Source organism: Phyllobates terribilis, unplaced genomic scaffold (assembly GCF_046119375.1).
Source record: "Phyllobates terribilis strain yellow unplaced genomic scaffold, ASM4611937v1 Scaffold_36__1_contigs__length_13169755, whole genome shotgun sequence".
NCBI lineage: Eukaryota > Metazoa > Chordata > Amphibia > Anura > Dendrobatidae > Phyllobates > Phyllobates terribilis.
This window is the reverse complement of record NW_027362796.1, coordinates 6,593,931-6,617,711: the sequence shown is the minus strand read 5'-3', so window position 1 is coordinate 6,617,711 and position 23,781 is coordinate 6,593,931. Positions and strand designations below refer to the sequence as shown.

At 48.5% G+C, this 23,781-nt stretch overlaps 3 protein-coding genes across 3 annotated transcripts in view; 2 read left to right on the top strand and 1 right to left on the bottom strand.

The window, feature by feature from the left end:
• The window catches only part of LOC141182808 (uncharacterized), a 431,479-nt gene that overhangs the window by 4,350 nt on the left and 403,348 nt on the right, over window positions 1–23,781 (top strand). The gene's annotated exons all lie outside the window — the stretch shown is intronic.
• LOC141182896 (uncharacterized) overlaps window positions 1–23,781 on the bottom strand; it is a 90,283-nt gene that overhangs the window by 50,688 nt on the left and 15,814 nt on the right. The window lies entirely within an intron of this gene.
• LOC141182809 (uncharacterized) lies at window positions 17,851–19,779 on the top strand. The gene has a single exon (XM_073660932.1). The coding sequence runs from the start codon at window positions 17,920–17,922 to the stop codon at window positions 19,360–19,362; it is 1,443 nt and encodes a 480-aa protein (XP_073517033.1). The 5' UTR covers window positions 17,851–17,919; the 3' UTR covers window positions 19,363–19,779.

Sequence of the window (23,781 nt, the reverse complement as noted above, 5' to 3'; positions counted from 1 at the left end):
GCCACTGTCACTTCCCCCACATCCCCCACCACCCACAGCCACAGTATTTTATGTATATCGGACTATAAGACGCACCCCCCCTCCTCCAAAATTTTTAGAGGAAAAAAGTGCGTCTTAAAGTCCGAAAAATATGGTAGTAGAAACAAACTGTCATAAGGTATTTCTGAAATTCATATAATCATCTGAAAATCAATAACATTACAATAGAGAGCACATAATAATAATAAGTGTGACCTACTAGACTGCTAGGAATATAGTTAAAGGTGAAAGCAGGAAGGACACAGTGTCTCAGTGGAAAGACAGGATCTAGGGAGACAAACAGCTATAAGAACATCAGCCTCATAGGGAATTATCCAATCGGTACCTGCAGATATATGTAGAAACCTACCCAGTAGTGAGAGCAGGAAGTATGACAGGCGTGAAACGTGGCATCCGCCGCTGGTTCCAAAGGTCGCCATGTCAAGGGAGGAGAAAGCCTAGTATATGTGGTCAGAGGGCGGGACCTAATGTCCCAGGAGACCAATCAGAGTGAACCGCTGGTGTAACGTTCCTGGAAGTGGACTGAAGCGATAGGAGGCGGTGTCTGGATAGCAGTGACATCACCGGAAGTGACGCCGTGTCGAGTGCCGCTATCAATTGCCTGAAGGCATAGGAGGCGTGACTGGAGAAACTGAGGGCGAACGTGCGTTCCACGGTGCAGGACGTGCATGTCAGAGGCTGCGTCCTGCGTTCCACAAGCAAGAAGACTGTGTACTGAGTGGGTAGAGTGCGTTACAGAACAGGGGAGTTTGCGTTCCACTGTGGGATGAGGGATGGACGCCGTGCAGGACTATAGGACAAAAGAATAATAAGCCTGGAAATATCACAGGAGGAGAACAGGTGTAAGTGGATCAGCCTGTGGGCCGTGGAGGATGATGATCAGTGATTAAAATAAGGAGAAGCCGTTCTGCAACATAAAGAATACAAAATAAATACCATGATAATGAGAGAAAATTAATCTCTCTAAAATGACATGCAAATACTGTATCTCAAAACACATACAGTACAGACCAAAAGTTTGGACACACCTTCTCATTTAAAGATTTTTCTGTATTTTCATGACTATGAAAATTGTACATTCACACTGAAGGCATCAAAACTATGAATTAACACATGTGGAATTATATACTTAACAAAAAAGTGTGAAACAACTGAAAATATGTCTTATATTCTAGGTTCTTCAAAGTAGCCACCTTTTGCTTTGATGACTGCTTTGCACACTCTTGGCATTCTCTTGATGAGCTTCAAGAGGTAGTCACCGGAAATGGTTTTCACTTCACAGGTGTGCCCTTTCAGGTTTAATAAGTGGCATTTCTTGCCTTATAAATGGGGTTGGGACCATCAGTTGTGTTGTGCAGAAGTCAGATGGATACACAGCTGATAGTCCTACTGAATAGACTGTTAGAATTTGTATCATGGCAAGAAAAAAGCAGCTAAGTAAAGAAAAACAAGTGGCCATCGCCCAAGCATGCTCGCTGAAAGGGTTAACAGAACATACTCGCTCATCACTAGTTCTAATTTATTAATTTGTCACCAGTAAGAGAAACTATATTCTCTTTTCCATGGTATCACCTATATTCATTGATAATGAACACGTCCACTAGAGGGCGTCTCCTGCTAGTTCGACGTTGTCTCACTGCCAATAGTTCCCATATAATGAGGGACTAACCACGTTACTGGTAGCACAGAGGCTCTGGAAAAGTGAAAATGGCTCCTTGCTCCCCAAAAGAAATTCAGCAAATTCTGCTCTCCCAAATGCAAATGCTCCCCTTCCTTCTGAGCACCACAGTGTGCCCAAACCGCAGTTAGTGTCCATATGTTTGGCATTTGTGTAGCGATGAGAGTCGGCCTAATTAACGGGTGCATGTCTCCAGAAGCATGAGCTAGGCACAATATACAGGCACTACAACGTACTGGCCACTACAAAGTACTGGTCACTACAAAGGTAGTTTGCAATTTTCACTCAGCAACATCCACTGCTGCTTGTTTCTGGAAAAAAAAAACATGGAGTGAAAATCTACACTACACCTGTAGATAAATTCCCAAAGGGGTATATTTTACAAAATGGGGTCACTTGAGGGGGGATTCTGCTCTTCTAGCACTTATGGGCTTTGTATATGGAGTCCTGCTCCGTCCTTCCCGAGTCTCGCTGTGTGGCTAAGCAGTACTGTACAGTCACATATGGGGTATTTCTACATTGAACAGAAATTGTGGGATAAATTTTGGTGCCATTTTTTATCCATTTCCCAGTGTGAAAATGCAAAATCTAGGGCTAAAAAAAATTTTAGTGGGAAAAATGTTATTATTTTTTCTTCACTGTCCAATAGTATAAAATTCTGTAACCCCCCCCCGTGGTGTCAATATGATCACTGCTTCCCTAGATGAATTCATTGAGAGGTTTAGTTTGTAAAATAGGGTTTCTTATGGGGGAGGTTCTATTGTTCTGGCTCCTCAAGGGCTCTGCCAATGTGATATGGCACCCTCAAGCCAGTCTAGCAAAATCTGAACTCCAATATGGCACTTTTTCCCTTCTGAGCTTTGCACTGTGCCTCAAAAGTAGTTTTCGTCCACATATGGGGTATCAGCATACTCAGGAGAAATTACGCAACAAATTTTGGGGTCCATTTTATCCTGCTATCCTTGTGAAAATGAAAAAAATTAGGGCTAAAACAACATTTTTGTGGGAAAAATATCTTTTTTTCATTTTCACAGATCAACGTTGTAAAATTCTGTGAAGCACCTGTGGTTTCAAGGTGCTCACCACACATTTAGATAAGTTCCCTGAGGGGTCAGGTTTCCAAAAAGAGGTCACTTGTTTAGGCAAATCAGGTGTTCTCCAAAAGCGACATGACACTCGCAGACCTGAAAGGTCTTGGAATTACTGTTGCAGAAGGTCCTTCAGCTGCTTGGCTCCTGCAGCCTCTGTTCTGTTGGTAAGCTTCCTCTCCTGCTCTTCACAGGTCACATAGATCAGTGCAGAGCAGAAGAATAGACAACACCTCTTTCTGTGATTGGGGAGGATGCGGTATCCGCTTTCTACTCCATCACAGGAAGCCGCCTCCGAACTATAAGACGCACACACTTTTAAACAAGAGTTTTTTTCTTGTTAAAAAATGCATTATATAGTCCACATAATATGGTAACTAAATTCCTTAAGGGGTATAGTTTCCAAAATGGGTTCACTTGTGGAGGTTTTCCTCTGTTCAGGCACATCAGGGGCTCTCCAAACACGACATGACACCCGCAGACCACTCCATCAAAGAAATGTCATTCCTTCCTTTCTGAGCTGTGTCGTACGCCCAAACAGTAGTTTCTCCCACATATGGGGTATCTGCGTACTCAGGAGAAATTGCAGAAGAAATTGTGTGGTGCAATTTTTCTTGTTACCCTTGTGAAGAAGCAAAATGTGTGGCAAAAAAACATTTTTGTGGGAAAAATTAGATTTTTTGTATTTTCACGGCTCAACATTATAAACTTCTGTGAAGAACATGGGGGTTCAAGGAGCTCACCATACTTCTAGATAAGTTCCTTGAGGGGTCTAGGTTCCAAAATGGTGTTACTTGTAGGGTGTTTCCACTGTTTAGGCACATCAGGGGCTCTCCAATCGCGACATGGCGTCCGCTAATTATTCCAGCAAATTTTACATTTAAAAAGTCAAATAGCGATCCTTTTCTTCGGAGCCCTGCCATGCACCCAAACTGTTGTTTTCCCCCACGTGGAGTATCAGCATGCACAACAAATTTTGGAGGAAGCCTAAAAATTTCCTTCCACATTCCATTAATTCCTGTGAAACACCTGGACGGTTACTAAACTTCTTGAATGTAGTTTTGAGCACCTTGAGGGGTGCAGTTTTTAGAATTTTGTCACTTTTGGGTATTTTCTGTCATATGCATATTGACAAATTACCGAGAGGGTAAAAAAAACCCTGGTTGAGGGGTGTATAAAAAAATGTCTTTTATTACTGCTTTACTAAAATGTGGTAAAGAAGTAAATTAAAACTACACTAGTTTGTCTGTGCCCTTACTCTGATATTAAGTCTCTAGAAACTGTATAGTATTAGAATACATCTGATATCATGAGCTCATTATATTCATTATAGTTTTCCTTTATGTCTGCAGTTCATAGATTAGTTGATCACATTATTTACTAGGACATACACAGGTTCCCTAGTGCTACCGAAAATATATACATAGCCACCCCAACAAGTTTCGCCATGTCTGGCTTCCTCGGGGGGCTGGGGCTATTATTGGCTGGACAGAGCCAGCGCCACCCAGAGCTTGTTCTTCCGATGTCTCTTCCATCACCAGCACTGCTTGCAGAATGAATAAATGGTAATTACTTACCCGTAATTTTTTTTTCCTGAAACCCATGACAGCACCATACAAGAGAGTAGTATCCGCCCCTATTACTGGACAGGAAGCCATGAGCGCAAAATAAAAAGGCAACTCCCACTTCCTCCTTCAATGTGGTTTCCAGGAGTCAAGTAAGAGTCACCCAATTCATCATCATTTTTATTTATACATTCACTCAAGCACATTCTTCATTGTGAGAAGAGAAGACTAAGAACCATCAGCCAAAAGTCAGAGGGAGGGAAAATTAGGGTGCTGTCATGGGTTTCAGGAAAATCAAATTACCGGTGAGTAAATATCATTTTTCCCTCCGCCATAACAGCACCATACGAGAGACCATAGCAACGGAGTCCTTCAATAGGGAGGGAGCACCCCTGTAGGATCTTACACCTGAAGAAAGATACCCAGAATATCCTAGTTTAACAGATAGTGCTTCAAGATTGAATGATATCTAAAAAATTCACAATCAACATAATGTCTATCGATTTGGAGCTTAAACCAAAAGCGCCAAAAGAGTAAACAGGATTTTTACAACACTCTGTCCTCTTTATCTCCCAGAGAAAGGTCTATACTTAGAGACCTCACTTATATACATGGTTGAATATCTTTTGATTTGATTAGATATTGATTTGATTTGATTTAGGTTTGATTAGATATTCTGTTTTCATTAAATCAACTAACCAACAACTGAAGTATATAAGAACTGGTGCTAAGACTCGGCGTGTAATAGAAGCAGAAGTTAATCGATTCAGGGAACCTGGTAACCTTAACTAGGCTTTGACTAGGGTTTCTACCTTAATATTTTTGGCATTTTCAATTGAAGGCCCCACGTAAGGCCAAGATCTGGGCCATAAGAATCTTTTTTAGGGTCAATGATCACATAATCGTTCAAAACTACTCAACTCTATGCTATCAAGAGTAGATAGAGCATCCCAGATTGCCAAAATGGGGATTTCAAAACCAGCAGAAATATTTAGTACTCTATATCCCTTAAGGTGTAACGTTAAGTTCCCCTAAGAAATGTATTTAAGCTGAACGGACACTTATAGTTCGAGATTTCCATCCTGGGGAGTTTCTGGCTACCACAATCTAGCCAAGTACCTAGAAAGGGTAAGACACAAATCTAAGCTATTCCAAAAGAAAAGTCACAATCCACCGTTCATGCAGGGATGATCGTATTTACGCTATTCTCCTATAATAGCATCAATTCAGCAACTTTATAATCCAACCATGGAGATTGTTAGATTAAAGTACTTCAAATGCAAAATAGTTTAGTTTTCAAGCAAAGAAACTAAGTAAACCGAGTGATAACCATCACCTCTGATACACTTTTTTTTTTTTTTTCCAAAGCAACTCATTCAGAAAGAGATCTAGATCTCTTATGGTATTGGTCAAATCTCAGATGGTGTTAAGCTAAGGTATTAGCATCCCGTCCCGTTAAACATGTACCATAAGTACGTATCATCCTGTGCTTGAGTAATAATCAGAACGGTCTTACCTCAGTGTGAACGCATTTGTCTTAACTTGCAAAGATGCTTCTCCTTCACCACAGGAGTCTCACGGGTACGGGGACATTTTAACTCATCCACTGATTCCTCCTTTTATAGGTTTATTGCAGCGCTGCCGTCTTATCACTCCAAGAGCGCACTGACTGAATATTTAACCAACTCGCCACTTAGTTGAGTCTACCAGTTTATGACTTTAATCCCAAGAATACATAGTGTAATATGGCTCCATTGACTTAGTTTCCAATTAGTCCATCTGCACTTCTAACTGGGAGAATACACTGGTCTTGAAATAATTTTACCAGATCCGGTATAATCGTGTCTGTCGGGCAACTCCATTAGGAGGATGGACTGGGATATTTACCGGTTCGTCAGTCCCATAACGGCGAGTCCAACTCGTACCTCCCTTAGTAGGGCAGACCGGTAGTGCTGGCCAACTCAATACAATCAAGTTTATCTTACCATTCCGAATCAGGAGGGTAGATTGAGGCAATGTTTGGTTTATCAACCATCGATACCGGTGAGTCCAGCTCGCACTTCCCTTAGGAAGGCCGATCGGTATAGTGCTGCCTTACTTGGCACAATCAAGTTCATCTTACCATTCCATACCAGGAGGGTAGATTGAGGCAATTGGTGGTCTATCAACCAACTCATACCTCCCTTAAGAGGTCAGACCGGTATAGTGCCGCCCTCTTGGCACGATCAAGTTTCCTATCACTCTAAACGAGGAGGGTAGATTGGGGCAAATGTTGGATTTTCAGCCCCCCACCGGTGAGTACAACTCGCAGCTCCTCCTACCATTTCCTATTGGGGATATTTGGTATAGAGAGTTTAATCACTTAACGTCCAAAAGGTCATTCAAAGACTCTAGGTAGGAGTTTTAAGTGGACTTATAGTGGTTTCTTTTAAGCTTAGCGCAGGAGGAGGGGGGGGGACTGAGCTGTAGATGTTTATCAGCCAGTTCATCTAAAGAGATTGAGGCCTCTCATATGATGAGAGGTTGAAAAAGTTGAGCTTGTTTAGCTTAGAAAAACGACTCCTCAGAGGGGATCTCATTTACATCTATAAATATATGTGTGGTCAGTACAAAGGACTAGCACATGACTTATTCCCTCCAATAACCATACGAAGGACCAGGGGCACTCATTACGGGTGGAAGAAAGGCGATTCCAGCACCTAAAATAGGAAAGGGTTGAACTTTATGGACCTAGGTCTTTATTCAACCTATGTTACGTTACTAATGATCCTAGATTGTGAAGATCAACTGGACTTAAATTGTTATTATTCTTTTAGCGCCCCCATTCACACCTTTACCAAGAAGACCACTGGGATACAAAAGTTAAATGCAGACTATTTCAATATGCTATCCAAGTATGAGGGATTGACTGAATCTGGACTCAGCAGCTATCCTTTGGACTGTATTTAATAGAATCACCACAGACCGAGGGCATCGACCAGAAACCTTCCTTACCAATATCAGTAATATTGCTAGTAAAGGGTAGTGAAGCTTTGAGACCTTAGTGAAACAGATCTACAGGCCCCAAGTTGCCTGGCTAATCGGGCAACCCCCCGTGAGGCAGACAGCTGAGGAAAATTCTAGACCTAACGTGGCAGGTTTTTCCACAACTATGAAGCGGTCTGAAAAAACCTTCAGACAGGCCAACGTTAGACATAAACCCACACCTGAATTGGCATGAGGCCTAGCCCTGAGGCTCAATACGCAAGCCCTGAGGCTCAATACGCAAGCCTTGAGGCTCAATACGCAAGCCACGAGGCTCAATACGGAAGCCACGAGCCCTAGCCGTGAGGCTCAATATACAAGCCATGAGGCTCAATACGCAAGCCACGAGGCCTAGCCGTGAGGCTCAATACGCAAGCCCTGAGGCTCAATATGCAAGCCCTGAGGCTCAATACGCAAGCCACGAGGCTCAATACGCAAGCCATCAGGCCTAGCCGTGAGGCTCAATACACAAGCCATGAGGCTCAATACGCAAGCCATGAGGCTCAATACGCAAGCCACGAGGCCTAGCTGTGAGGCTCAATACGCAAGCCATGAGGCCTAGCCGTAAGGCTCAATACGCAAGCCATGAGGCCTAGCCGTGAGGCTCAGTGCGCAAGCCATGAGGCCTAGCCGTGAGGCTCAATACGCAAGCCATGAGGCCTAGCCGTGAGGCTCAATACGCAAGCCATGAGGCCTAGCCGTGAGGCTCAATACGCAAGCCATGAGGCATAGCCGTGAGGCTCAATACGCAAGCCATGAGGCCTAGCCGTGAGGCTCAATACGCAAGCCATGAAGCCTAGCCGTGAGGCTCAATACGCAAGCCATGAGGCCTAGCCGTGAGGCTCAATACGCAAGCCATGAGGCCTAGCCGTGAGGCTCAATACGCAAACCATGAGGCCTAGCCATGAGGCTCAATACGCAAGCCATGAGGCCTAGCCTTGAGGCTCAATACGCAAGCCATGAGGCCTAGCCTTGAGGCTCAATACGCAAGCCATGAGGCCTAGCCGTGAGGCTCAATACGCAAGCCATGAGGCCTAGCCGTGAGGCTCAATACACAAGCCATGAGGCCTAGCCGTGAGGCTCAATACGCAAGCCATGAGGCCTAGCCGTGAGGCTCAATACGCAAGCCATGAGGCCTAGCCGTGAGGCTTAATACGCAAGCCATGAGGCCTAGTGACTCGCCCCCTGGGCCGTGGGGCACTCGGATCCGGACAATAGGGAAACGGTGGGAGTAGTAGTGGCAACCCGGTTCTGTGGCTCAGGGTGGTCAGGCCAGTGGTAGTCCGTTATGTGCTGTTGATATTATCCGACTACGCCACCCGTGGATTTGCGGTCATTAGGAACCGCCGCTGCAAGGCTAACCGCTGGGGCTGATAATGTATGCAGCTGGGATGGTGTGACTTCCCACGGGAAGAGTACGGCCCAGGGCAGTGTAGTGGATGTTGGGAGTGATGGTAGTGAGAGTCCCAGTGCTGATAGTGCTGGAGGAGCAAGGAGCACACAGACAACAGGTCGCAGTCCAGGGTCTTTACTAGAACAGGTAAATTGACCCACAAACAGTCCCGGCTAGGAGGGAACCTGGATGTCTTAGAGCAACGGGGAAATTGGCCCTGGTCAGAGTGAGGGTGTAGGCCTACCGTGTTTTCTGTGCTCCTTCTGGCTATCTCCTCCTTATAGGGTAACAGCCCACGTTTCCGAGCTCTCCGTGTATTCTCGCCTGTATGGCCTGCGACGTGGGTTTCTTTCTGCTCCCAGCCTTGTACGGCTTTGCTGGTCCCTTCTGTTGTGGCAGGGCCTCCAGGCTTCTTAGGCCAAGGAATATACAGTCCCCTGCGAACTGGTTATCTGCTGGGGGATGTGGAATCCTCCCAGCCTCAGACACCAAAGTCTGGTAGATTAAGTCCTCTATCTGCCAAGACAGGCTCACTTCGCCTCTTGTCTCTGGCTTGTGGCTCTCCTCCTGCCACACTTCCTCTTAGGTGCAATACAACTTTCTGTCCCTGCTCTGCTCTGGGACACGTCTCAGTCCTGAGACAGGTCATTCGGTTCTCCCTAACCCTGCCCCCAGTACCAGCTTTTATAGGGGCAGCCAGCTCCCCCTACTGGCCTGAGACAGGAGGCATTGCTTGCTAATGTTCCCCTGACTAGAGAACCTCCCCCTTGCTCTCAGACACAGCTTTAATATATTTGTGGCATCCAGGCCAGGGTGACACATTCCCCCCTAGTGAAATTTAGTACTCCGGGACTAAACAATAAACAAAGACAATATGCATAACCATAAAACATTAACAGACAGACGACACACAGATTGAGTTCTTAAGGTCACAGTGTGGCCTGTGACCGGGTGTCCATATCACCAGCACAACGGGGAGCCTTAACCAGGTGGGGGTCTGTCCTACCCCAAGTCCTTTACAGTCTTAGTTCATTCCTGGGCTAGGCTCCGAACACAGTCCATACAAGGTCCCGGTTATAAAAAGTCCATAACCTTTGAGTCCTTACGGTAGCTGCAAGAAACTGAAACACAGAATTACCAAACATGCATGTAACTTTGCAAACAATTCAATATTTGGCAACAGGGTCATTTACAATCTTAGCGCGCTCTATATTTTCCAGCGAGCGGGTATCTGCCCCTTTGTGCTCCTGGTTGACCTACGTAGCCCACTGTCTGGTGGTGGACCAACCTGGCTTTCCCCACTAGCGTTAGGGGTACAGCTACCAGCTGGGTGTACAGGTAGGGCAGGCAGCTGTCTGCAGGTCCTTTGGCTTACCGCAGGCATGGCAGGCTCACTGTCAGCAGAGGGTTGACTCTCCTGGGCTGCTGGTACAGGCTCTTCTGCCTCTGGAACTGCTTGCTCCTCTTCACCTTCCGGCTCTGGTGTTGGTTGTTGCTGTGCCGGTTGCAGGAAATGCAGGACGGGTACCACTATGGCATAATTTATGCGAGTCCAGGACTGAGGGAACTCTCCGAGAACGGTGCTGATCATTTCTTCCTTGTCCTCTGCGTGTTCAAGGTCACTCTGATCCTCTTCTGCACTACGGAGTTGCTCTGGGCATCTTTTGAGGTGGTCCCTGGAGACAACACTAGTGGTTTCTCCTCCGTCCTTGGTGATTACACACACCTTTGGGTTGTCATGGTCAGACTGCAGTACAGTGTAGGGTTCCCTTTCCCACTGGTCGTCCAACTTATGTAGCCTTCTCTTCCACTTCAGGACCTGCTCACCAGGTTCTAGGGGACCAGCAGGGGCGTGTTGGTTGAAGAGTCTTTCTTGCCTTTCTCTCACCTGGGCCAGGCTCCTCTCCACACTCTCCTGTACCTTCTTGTACAGCAGTTGCCTTTCTGTATCCCAGTCTGCATCCGGGGAGGTGTCCTCAGGCGTTAGGACTCCCATCTCCAGGTTTACGAGCAGCTTACCTGGTCTGGCTCGCATCAGGTAAGCCGGGGTGCAGTTTGTAGCATTCACCGGGATATTGTTGTATAGGTCTACTAGGTCCGGAAGTTTTTCTGGCCACAGGCTGCGTTCCTCCAGGGGCAACGTCTTCAGGAGATCAATGACTATATTGTTCATCTTCTCACACATCCCGTTGGTTTGGGGGTGGTAAGGCATTGTACAAATCTTCTTACAGCCATAGAGGTTGCAGAACTCTTGGAAGATTTCAGCCTCGAACGCTGGACCTTGGTCTGTCAGGACCTGTTCCGGATACCCGTGTGGACGACAGAAGTATTGCTGGAAGGCTCTGGCCGCTGTTTGGGCTGTCAAGTCTTTTACCGGGACCACCACGAGAAAACGGGAATAGTGGTCCACGATTGTCAGGGCGTAGATGTACCCTGACCGGCTTGGAGCCAACTTGACGTGGTCTAGAGCTACCAGCTCAAGAGGCTGGGTGGTGACGATGGGCCTCAAGGGTGTCTTCTGGCTGGTGCGGTCCTTCCTCCTTAGGTGACAAGGGCCACAGTCTCTGCACCACTTCTCCACAGCTCCTCTCATGCCGACCCAAAGGAACCGTCCTCTTAGCAGGAACTCCAGTTTCTTCCAACCGAAGTGCCCCGCTCTGTCATGGTAAGCCCCCAGGACCATAGCTGCATCCCGCCTTGGAACCACGACTTGCCAGGTCAGCTCGTGCGTCCGGTGGTTGACAATCCTTCTGCACAACTTGCCTTCGTAGAGGAACAGCTTGCTCTTCTCTTTCCATAGCTGCTTAGCTTCCTCTGGAGCATCCGGATCCATGCGGGCGTCTTCCTGGGTCAGCAGATCTTTCACCAGGCGGATGGCAGGGTCACTATCTTGGGTCTCAGCCCAGCTGTGGTGAGGTAGGGGATTGATCGTCATGGTTGTTAGATCCTCCTCCTTCACGCGGTGGGAGTATTGAGCGGCTCCATACCGGTGAAACGCGGGGAGTTCTATCTCCTCCAGCTCTTCTGGGTCTTCGTCACCTTCAGGTAAGTGAGGCTTCCTCGATAGGGCGTCAGCGTTGGCATTGGTTTTGCCGGCCCAGTACTTGATCACAAAGTCATAGTTGGAGAGACGGGCCATCCACCGCTGTTCTAGGGCACCCAGTCTTACATTGTCCAGGTGTGTCAACGGGTTGTTGTCCGTGTACACGGTGAACTTTGCAGAGGCCAGGTAATGCTTGAAGCGTTCCGTTACGGCCCACACCACTGCCAAGAATTCTAGCTTGAAGGAACTGTAATTCTCCGGGTTCCTCTCGGTGGGACTCAGCTTCCGGCTGGCGTACGCGATCACCCTTTATCTGCCCTGTTGGTTTTGGGACAGTACGGCTCCCAGTCCCACATTACTGGCGTCCGTGTGGAGAATAAAAGGCTGGCCATAATCAGGGTAGGCCAGGATCTCATCCCCCGTGAGGGCCATCTTCAACTGGCGGAAGGACTCCTCTTCCGGTTTATCCCACTTGAAGGGAGGCTTTTGGCTCCTGGACTTAGACTGTCCGATCAGGAGGTCCTGCATAGGAGCTGCCATCTTAGTGAACCCGGGGATGAACCTTCGGTAGTAGCCTACCAACCCGAGAAACTGTCTCACCTCTTTGATGTTCGAGGGGCTTGGCCAGCTCTTGATTGCCGTGACCTTGTCAGGGTCGGGGGCTACTCCTTCCGCACTTACCACGTGCCCTAGGTACTGGACCTTTGGTTTCAGCAGGTGACACTTCGATGGTTTCACCTTCAGGCCATAGCCTGCCAGGGCTTCGAACACCTCGGCCAGGTGCTTCAGATCGTCCTCGTAGGTCTTCGAATAGACGATCACGTCGTCCAGGTAAAGGAGGACCGTCTCGAAGTTTCGGTGCCCTAGACAGCATTCCATCAGCCTCTGGAAGGTCCCTGGTGCGTTGCAGAGCCCGAAGGGCATACAGTTGAACTCACTCAGTCCCATCGGGGTGGTGAAGGCGGTCTTCTCCTTGTCAGCCTCTGCCACAGGAACCTGCCAGTACCCGCTAGTAAGGTCCAAAGTAGAAAAGAAGTTAGCTGATTTTAGTGCGGCTAAAGACTCCTCTATTCTAGGCAGCGGGTATGCGTCTTTATGGGTGATACGGTTGATTTGTCTATAGTCTACGCACATTCTCATGGTGCCATCTTTCTTTTTCACCAGAACCAAGGGGGCTGCCCAGGGGCTACAGCTATCTCTAATGACCCCAGCTTCTTTAATTTCTCTTAGCATGCCCTTTGCGTTCTCATAATGTGCAGGGGGTACAGGTCTGTGTCTTTCTTTTATCGGTGGGTGGCTCCCTGTGGGGATGTGGTGTTCTATCCCCTTTACTCTGCCGAAGTCTAGCGGGTGTTTACTAAAGACTCTCTCGTACTCCTGTACCACCCGGTAGACTCCTTGTTTTTGGTGCAGGGGAGTGGAGTCAGCACCCACATAGAGTTTCTGGCACCAGTCCTCCTTTTGTTTCTGGGAGCCGTTACCCTCCGCCTGTGGAGATGGAGGCAAGGGTTCCACGGCCCTGATAGCTTTGTGTTCGACAACAAACAGTTTGGCGAGTGTAGCGTACCTGGGTAAGTGTACTTCCCTCTCCCCAATGTTGAGGATGCGGACGGGCACCCTCCCATGACGGACATCAACCACCCCCCGGGCTGTCAAAATGGTGGGCCTGCTGTCCGAGTACACGGGTTCTACCATGGCTTGGTAGTCTCTACCTCTCAACCCGATTGCAGTCCGACACCAGATCATCATTTCACTTTTCGGAGGCATGGAAATGGGGAATGGGTCACTCAGTCTTACGCTACCGATCTCACCACCAGAAAGTTCTACCTGCTGCCGTCTCATCAGGGCTTTTATCTTTTTGTTGAGGACTCTCTGTTGGCTGGAACAAGCATTCACCGCCACCTGTTGTAGAATTACAATTACCTCTGAAAGACAATTTTCAATCACGTTAGTACCCACAGTTATTTTAGGGTGACTTTCACGACGGTCAATTTCCACAATAATCACTCCCTGTGCCGGTAGTTCAACTTTACCAATTTTAATGGTCATCTCCTTGAACCCCATCTGCGGCACGGGTAAGCCATTACTGGCGATGATGCTCAAGTTACTGTCTGGATACCGTGTGATATCAGCATCAGTCCAATACTGCTTAAAAAGTACATAAGGGATAGTGGTTACTTGTGACCCAGTATCCAGCAAGGCGCTCATGGGGATACCGTCCAGCACCACGGGTAAAACCGGGCGCCCCCCAACGTACTTATCACGCCAATTATAAGGGCCTAGTGATCTTATGCCTGGTGGTTGGCCCTCTGCCCCAGGTTGGACCCGTTTAAATTACAGTACCTGGAAATGTGTCCGGGCTGGTTGCATCGACGGCAAATGGGCTGTCCATCCTCTGCGTAGCGGTCTGTGGGCCTCCCTCGGAACGATGGGATCCTCCTCTGTCGACGCCACGGGACATCCTCCGGACTTGAAGCCAGCTCGATGGGTCTTGACGGGTCCACTTGCAACGCCTGGACGGTCCTGGTCAATGCCGCGATGCTCCTGGTCAGCTCCTGGACTTGGTGGTGCAGGTCTTTCGACGGGGCTTGGTTCAGGGCCTGTGCATCAGCTCCCACGGGGTCCATAGAGGAGGGCGCCGCCTCCTGGTGGTAGGTGAGAGCAGGGGGCCGGGGGTTTATAGCGCCACTGATTGCAGGTTCACGGAGCACCCTTATGGCCCTGTCCTTAAATTGGGCAAAGGTCAGATCAGGGTTCTGAAAGAACATGAGGCGCAGTTGGGCCCTGTGGGCGCTGGACAGCAGACCTTCTATGAATTGTTCTGTTAGTAGTCTATCCGTTTCCTGCACACTGCCAGGGTCAGTTTGTTGGATGGCCCTTAGGGCTTCCTGCAAATTTAGGGCATAGTCTCTGATGCTGTCCTGTGCCCGCTGCTTACATCCATAGAACCTCATTTTAATTTCAGCGGAGGTACGTGTGTCAAAGGTACCCCGCAGCCGGGCCAGAATACCCTTCACGGTTCTTTTCTCCTCAGTGGGCCATGACTTTACCTCCCTTTGGGCTGCGCCAGTTAACTGCCCTGTTAATATGCTAACCTTCTGTTCCTCTGTCAGGGGGTAAACCTGGAACAAACTGTACAGCCTTTCCTTAAAGTCAGTTAGGGCATGGGGCTCCCCTGAGTACTTGGGCAGCCAGGTCGCTCCAGGGATGTAGGGCAGGGAAAAGGGCATCACCGCTGCTGCAGCCGCGTTGGTGGTAATGGGTGCCTCTGTGTCCGACATCTTCCTCCCCCCTAGTTAAGCGTGGCCTACCTTCCGACGATCCTCTTCTGTAGGCCGCGGCTCCGCTGCTGCTGCTCTGGACGAGGACCTTACGTCGCGTCCTGATGACGTCAGCGTCGCTCTCTCTCCCTTCCAGGACCTTGCGCAGCGTCGGTGTGTGGGGCGGAGCTTCGGATCTCGCGCGGTTTGGACGTCCACGCCCCTCTTCTTCCCGCGCGGCGTCCTGAAGATGGCGTCCGATGGCGGGAAAACGGCTGAAGATGGTGGGAACCGATGGAAGATGGCGGGAGATGGCTGGAAATGGCGGGAAACGGCTCAGGACGGCGGGAAACCTCTTTTCAGGTAAGTGCAAAGTCTTTTTCAGGCACGCAATACCCGTTTGTGGCGGGTTGGTTGCAATCCTGCCGACTACGCCAAAGCTGACTCGCCCCCTGGGCCGTGGGGCACTCGGATCCGGACAATAGGGAAACGGTGGGAGTAGTAGTGGCAACCCGGTTCATGGCTCAGGGTGGTCAGGCCAGTGGTAGTCCTTATGTGCTGTTGATATTATCCGACTACGCCACCCGTGGATTTGCGGTCATTAGGAACCGCCGCTGCAAGGCAGACCGCTGGGGCTGATGATGTATGCAGCTGGGATGGTGTGACTTCCCACGGGAAGAGTGCGGCCCCAGGGCAGTGTAGTGGATGTTGGGAGTGATGGTAGTGAGAGTCCCAGTGCTGATAGTGCTGGAGGAGCAAGGAGCACACAGACAACAGGTTGCAGTCCAGGGTCTTTACTAGAACAGGTAAATTGACCCACAAACAGTCCCGGCTAGGAGGGGACCTGGATGTCTGAGAGAAACGGGGAAATTGGCCCTGGTCAGGGTGAGGGTGTAGGCCTACCGTGCTTTCTGTGCTCCTTCTGGCTATCTCCTCCTTATAGGGTAACAGCCCACGTTTCTGAGCTCTCCGTGTATTCTCGCCTGTATGGCCTGCGACGTGGGTTCCTTTCTGCTCCCAGCCTTGTACAGCTTTGCTGGTCCCTTCTGTTGTGGCAGGGCCTCCAGGCTTCTTAGGCCAAGGAATATACAGTCCCCTGCGAACTGGTTATCTGCTGGGGATGTGGAATCCTCCCAGCCTCAGACACCAAAGTCTGGTAGATTAAGTCCTCTATCTGCCAAGACAGGCTCACTTCTCCTCTTGTCTCTGGCTTGTGGCTCTCCTCCTGCCACACTTCCTCTTAGGTGCAATACAACTTTCTGTCTCTGCTCTGCTCTGGGACACGTCTCAGTCCTGAGACAGGTCATCCGGTTCTCCCTAACCCTGCCCCCAGTACCAGCTTTTATAGGGGCAGCCAGCTCCCCCTACTGGCCTGAGACAGGAGGCATTGCATGTTAATGTTCCCCTGACTAGAGAACCTCCCCCTTGCTCTCAGACACAGCTTTAATATATTTGTGGCATCCAGGCCAGGGTGACACACTAGCAGTGAGGCTCAATACGCAAGCCATGAGGCCTAGCCGTGAAGCTCAATACGCAAGCCATGAGGCCTAACCATGAGGCTCAATACACAAGCCATGAGGCCTAGGCCAAACAAACGTAGGTAGGTACGGAATCATTAAATTTAGATTCTTCCAGACTGATGTTATCATTTCAGCGCCCAACTGGGCCCCTGCTTATTGCCACTCACTAGAGGTTTCTATAGAACACAGCATGGTGTTTCATGATTCACTGGTGTTCCATGATTCACGGCTGCTCCTGCCGTGAGCTCCAGGCTTCTACATCCTTGAGGACATGAAACCACATTGAAGGAAGAAGTGGGAGTTGCCTTTTTATTTTGTGCTCAGGTCTTCCTGTCGGGTAATAGGGGTGGATCCTACTCTCTCGTATGGTGCTGTCATGGGGCTCCCAAGGAAAAAGATGGCTCCTGGTGACAGAAGCACATGTTGCAGTAGGAGATCCCAGAGGAGATGGGACCCACCATTTGCAGAAGCCCTTATATGACAAAATGGCAGAAAACCAGAGCAGTAGAAATCACCATAAAGTGGCTCCATTTTGGAAATTATATTCCTCAGTGAATTAATCTATAGGACAAGTGACTATTTTGACTCCAAAGCCACTTTCCTGAAATTAGCACGCAGAGGATCTTGTAGAGTGAAAATTGCACATTTGTCATTTTATAACCCAACACATAGTGACCAGATTGTGCTCCAGGAGACACACACCGTAAATTAAGTGGGTTCTTCTCACTATAGTAATGCCAAATACATGGAGGCTAAATGTGGTTTGGGCGCACTGCAAGGCTCAGAATGAGGGGGAGATTTGACTTTGAGAGGTAAGATATTGCTGGATTGGTTTATGGAAGCCATGTTGCTTTTCAAGAGCCTTTGAGCCACTAATAATGTGGAAACCTCTGTTTTTCCATTAACAGATGATGGACCTGAGTGGTGACTTGTTTTTTTGCTAGTAGAAGTTTTTCTTGGTATTATTTTTGCCTACATAACATTGTTTGGTGGCTTCTTATTCCATATTTGGGAGGCAGAATGAATAAACAGTTGAACACTACACTCTTCTGGTTCATCCTATGAGGTTTTCTATTAGACTGTGAACTGTCATTGTCTTGGTGAATAATTAGATTTTTTTGCATAACTTCCCATTTTTACGGACAGTTTAAGTAGAAATGTTCAAAAATATATAATTACAAGGATTTTTATTAAAAAATAATAATTGGTTTTATTATTGGCAGATGTCTCTACCAGGAGATCAGAGGGACACCTGACATCTTCAATTTTCAAATCAGATAATTTTGAGATCCCACAGGATACAATTGAAATGAATGCCATTACTCCAGATTTACCATCATCCCTTCACAGCAAAGATCTGTCATCTGATCCTATGAAACAGGTCCTGTCTTCTGATTCATTACCGACTACTAAGGAAAATCAAAGTCGCAAAATAAGCATTAAAAAACAAATTGCTACTAAAGCAAAGAAGCCATTTTCACGTTCAGAATATGGAAATAGTTTTCCCCTCAAAAAGTCTTTTCTTAAACATGAAAAAATTCAAAAAGCGAAGAATAGATTTTCTTGTTCCAAGTGTGGGAGATGCTTTAATCAGAAATCAGATTTTGTTAGGCACCTGAGAACTCACACAGGGGAGAAGCCATTTTCCTGTTCAGAATGTGGGAAATGTTTTACAAAGAAATCAACTTTCATCAGACATCAGAGAACTCACACAGGGGAGAAGCCATTTTCATGTTCAGAATGTGGAAACTGCTTTACAGCGAAATCAAATCTTATTGCACATCAGAGAACTCACACAGGGGAGAAGCCATTTTCATGTTCAGAATGTGGGAAATGTTTTATAAAGAATTTAACTTTTATCAGACATCAGAGAACTCACACAGGGGAGAAGCCATTTTCATGTTCAGAATGTGGGAACTGCTTTACAGAGAAAACATATCTTATTGCACATCAGAGAACTCACACAGGGGAGAAGCCATTTTCATGTTCAGAATGTGGGAAATGTTTTGCAAATCAATCAAATCTTATCAGCCATCAGAGAACTCACACAGGGGAGAAGCCATTTTCATGTTCCGAATGTGGGAACTGCTTTACAGAGAAATCAAATCTTATTACACACCAGAGAACCCACACAGGGCTGAAGCCATTTTCATGTTCAGAATGTGAGAAATGTTTTGTACAGAAATCAAAACTTATTGCACATCAGAGAACTCACACAGGGGAGAAGCATTTTTCATGTTCAGAATGTGGGAACTGTTTTACAGAGCAATCAACACTTATGGAACATCAGAGAACTCACACAGGGGAGAAGCCATTTTCATGTTCAGAATGTGGGAAATATTTTGCAAAGAAATCAAATCTTATAAAACATCAGATAATTCACACAGGGGAGAAGCCATTTTCATGTTCAGAATGTGGGAAATGTTTTGTACAGAAATCAAATCTTCTCAAACATCAGATAACTCACACAGGGGAGAAGCCATTTTCATGTTCAGAATGTGGGAACTGTTTTACAGCGAAATCAACGCTTATCGAACATCAGAGAACTCACACAGGGGAGAAGCCATTTTCATGTTCAGTATGTGGGAAATGTTTTGCAAAGAAATCAAATCTTATCAAACATCAGAGAGCTCACACAGGGGAGAAGCCATTTTCATGTTCAAAATGTGGGAAATGTTTTAACCAGAAAGCAAATCTTGATAGCCACCGGAGAACCCACAAAGAGAAGAATGCCGCAACTACACCCAACTAGTCTCTGTACAGATTATAAAGGCCCTAGCTGCACAACTAAAAACGCCACGGACCTAACTCTCTTAATAGGCCATTGAGGAGTTTTTTGTACCTCCTGAGGAACCAGAGGGGAGGCCACAACATGCTGTCAACCAGGGGAAAGGAAAGTATAAAGTCAAATATGAAAACCCTGAGTGAGAAACTAAAATACATTCATATACACTCCCTGACAGAAGTTATGTCGCTTATCCATGTTATGTAAATAAAAGATTATAACCTGACGTTAAATTCATCCATTGGTTTTATAAATTACTCTTTTGAAAGCTGAAACCCTCCCAAATTTGATTTCGGTTAAGAAAATAAATTGGCATCAATGGTGAAATATTGATCATTTAATGAACACCGAATGGTCAGATTTTGGCAAGACCAAAGTTTTGTCGCCCACAGAAAGTAATGTGATATTCAAACAAATAATTATCTTAAAATAAAAATATATGTTGCCTAACATTGATGAATGAAGTTGTGGTGCTATTAGAGTCATATTTAATATTTTGTGTGACTTCCATGAGCTTGAAGGACTGCATCCATGCGGTTCAACAATGATTCATACAATTTATTAATGACGTCATCAGGAATAGCAGAGAATGCAGTCTTACATGACTCCCAGAGTTCATCTAGATTCTTTGGTTTTGTCTTCCAAGCTTCCTCTTTTATCCTACCCCAAACATGCTAAATGATGTTCATGTCTGGTGACTGGGCTGGCCAGTCCTTGAGCACCTTGATCTTTTTTGCCTGGAGGAACTTTGTTGTAGAGATGGATGTGTGGAACCCCAGGGGTCTGGTTACCACAGTAATAGCAATATTACGTCTGTGAGCAGGTGGGAGGTCTCCTGGTCAGGAATCCTAAGCATGCCACACCTCCTGCCCAGTCCTGGGAGGGGAAGAACTTCCCCTATATAAACTGGGGCTGAGGTGGGGTTAGAAAAGAACACAGACAGAGACAGAGACACAGTCTGGTCTGGTGTGGAGCAGTTGCAGGGAAAGTGACAACAGGAGCTCTGTAGGAGCAGGAGTGAGTGCCAGAGGCTGGAAGCTAGATAGCTCGCCTTGGCTGAAGAGATCTCACCGGACACGGAGTCCGAGGCTGTGGGGACTGTTCCATACCCAGCAGCAGAAACCGACCGGCAGGGGATTTCAGGTCCTCTGGCCAAGAAACCCGAAGGCACGGTCACACGCAAGGGACCAGCACCGCCGTCGTGGAGCGGAGGCTACCAGAAGGCCCCGAGTCACCGGCCATACGGGTGAGCACCACACGGTACACTCAGGGACGTGGGCTACTTTTACCCGCTTCTAGCAAGGTAGCCAAGAAGAATACAGTTAGTTTGGGAGGCCTACAACTCCGCCTGGCCAGGGGAGATCCTGTCTGCTCACGGACTGACCAGACCCCGACCGCTAGCCAGTACTCCCGGGAGGGTCTATCTTTGTCACCAGTAAAGACCATGAACTACACCGCACCGTCTCTGAGTGGTTCCTGGTGCCTGCGTGCAATTCTACCATCCCCATCATCCACGTCCGCTGCCCTGAGGCCATACCCCTCCCGTTGGGGGTTATACTATCCACGCTGCACAACCGTACCACCGGCCTCAGCGGTCTGCCCTGCAGCGGCGGTTTCATAACCGCATTCAACGGGTGGCGTAGTCGAACAATATCACATCTGCCACTAAAAACATCGCCACTTAGTTTGACACCCTGGGCACGGACCGGGTCACCGCCACGAGGACTACCACCCCCAACGGATGCAGCTCCGGGTATTCCCCAAACATGGCCCAGGGGGCGCGTCAACTTTTGGCGTAGTCGGCAGGATTTTGTGCCCGCAACCACCGGGTACTGCGTGCCTGAAAAAGACTGTTAAACTTACCTGTGGTGAAGATTCCCGCCATCCGACGCCATCTTTTGCCTTCTTCCCGCCATCCGTGGAGTTTTCCCGCCATCCAACGCCATCTTTTGCCTTCTTCCCGCCATCCGTGGAGTTTTCCCGCCATCCGACGCCATCTTTTGCCTTCTTCCCGCCATCCGTGGAGTTTTCCCGCCGTTGGACGCCATCTCGAGGACGCCGCGCGGGAAGAAGAGGGGCGTGGACTCCGAAAGCGCGCGAGAACTGAAGCCCCGCCTCACGTCCGGACGTTGCGTAAGGTCCTGGAAGGAACCCAGCAGACGCCGACGTCACAGGAGCGCGACGGAAGGTCCTCAACCCTGATGATCCACTGCGGAGCCGCGGCCTACGGAAGAGGATCATCGCAAGGTAGGCCACGGTCCACTAGGGGGGAGGAGGATGTCGGATACGGAGGAGAGCTTCACTGCCACAGCCACCGCCAGCACCACCGCTGCTGCGGTCATGCCTTTCACCATGCCCTACATCCCGGGGGCAGCCTGGCTACCCCAGTACTCAGGGGAGTCACATACCCTAAATGACTTCAGAGAAAGGCTGGATAGCCTCTTCCAGGTGTACCCCCTCACAGAAGAGCAAAAAGTGAGCATCCTGGTGGCTCAATTAACAGGGGCAGACCAAAGGGAGGTAAAGTTCTGGCCGCTTGGGAGGAGGAGGACTGTCGCAGAGATACTAGCCCGGCTGAAGGACACCTTTGATACCCGTACCTCAGCCGAGATCAAGCTTAGATTCTACGGGTGCAAGCAGCGAGCACATGAGAATATAAGGGACTATGCGCTAAACCTACAAGAGGCCCTGAGAGCCATTAAGCAGGCCGACCCTGACGGCGTGGGAAACGAAGACAAACTGTTGACTGAACAATTTATAGAGGGTCTACATTGTAATGCCCAACGAACCCAGTTGCGGGCCATGGCCTTACAGGACCCTCATCTGGACTTTGCACAGTTCAAGGACAGAGCCATCCGGGTGCTCCGAGAACCGGCACCAGGTGGCGCTGTGACCCACAAACGCCCTGCTACCACTTACCACCAGGAGACGGCGCCCTTGTCGGCAGGGTCTGTGGGAGCTGATGCGCAGGCTTTAAACAATGACCCGGCTACAGACCTGCACCATCAGGTCCAAGAGCTAACTAAAAGCGTTGCCGCGCTAACCCGAACTGTGCAGTCTTTACAGGTTTCTACTCCAGGGAAGATCCAGCTGGCATCCGGACCGGAGGATATCCCGTGGCGCCGACCAAGGAGGACCCCACCGACCAGAGGAAGACCCAGCGACCGATACAACGAGGACGGACAACCCATCTGCCGCCGCTGCAATCAACCCGGACATATGGCAAGGTACTGTCCTTTAAACTGGCACAACCTGGGGTAGAGGGCCAACCCCTAGGAATAAGATCACCAGGCCCATCGAACTGGCGTGACAAATACGTGGGAGGACGTCCAGTCTTGCCTGTGGTACTGGATGGCATTCCTATGAGTGCCCTACTTGACACCGGGTCACAGGTCACCACCATCCCGTACGTGCTCTTCAAGCAGTACTGGAATGACTCGGATATAACCCGCTACCCAGACAACTACTTGAGTATCATCGCCAGCAATGGTCAGCCCGTGCCACAGATCGGATTTAAAGAGATGACCATTAAAATCGGTAAAGTCGAACTGGCAGCACAGGGACTGATCATTGTGGACATTGACAAGCGCGAGAGTCACCCAAAGATAACTCTAGGAACTAATGTGATTGAAAATTGTCTTGCAGAGGTGATTCTTATTTTACAGCAGGTTGCCAAGAACGCCAGCTCCGGCCAGCAGCGAGTGCTCCAAAAAGAGATCCGGGCACTGATGCGACGGCAACAGGTGGAACTCTCCGGTGGTGAGATTGGTAGCGTGAGGATGTGTGACCCTTTCCCTATTGCCATGCCCCCAAAAAGTGAAATGATGATTTGGTGCCGGGCAGCTATTGGTCTGAGAGGTAGAGATTACCAGGCAATGGTAGAACCAGTCTACTCAGATAGTAGGCCCACCATTTTGACGGCACGGGGGGTGGTTGATGTACGCCATGGGAGGGTGCCCGTTCGCATAATAAATATCGGGAAGAGGGAAGTGTACCTGCCCCGGTATGCTACGCTAGCCAAATTGTATACCATCAACCAAAATTCTGTACAGTCCGTGGAACCCTTGCCTCCATCTCATCCAGAGGAAGGTAACGGCTCTAAGCAACAAATGGAGGACTGGTGTCAGCAACTGCATTTGGGTACTGACTCCACTCCCTCACACCAGAAACAGGGAGTCTATCGGGTGGTTCGAGAGTACGAGAGAGTGTTTAGTAAACACCCGCTAGACTTCGGGCGAGTAAAGGGGGTAGAACACCACATCCCCACGGGAGACCATCCTCCCATAAAGGAGAGATACCGACCCGTACCCCCTGCACACTACCAACACGCCAAGGGGATGCTTAGAGACATGAAGGAGGCTGGGGTAATCAGGGATAGCTGTAGCC

Bases quoted from the DNA above. Each gene is read 5' to 3' on its own strand.
- LOC141182809 (XM_073660932.1), top strand. From the start codon at position 17,920: ATGAATGCCATTACTCCAGATTTACCATCATCCCTTCACAGCAAAGAT.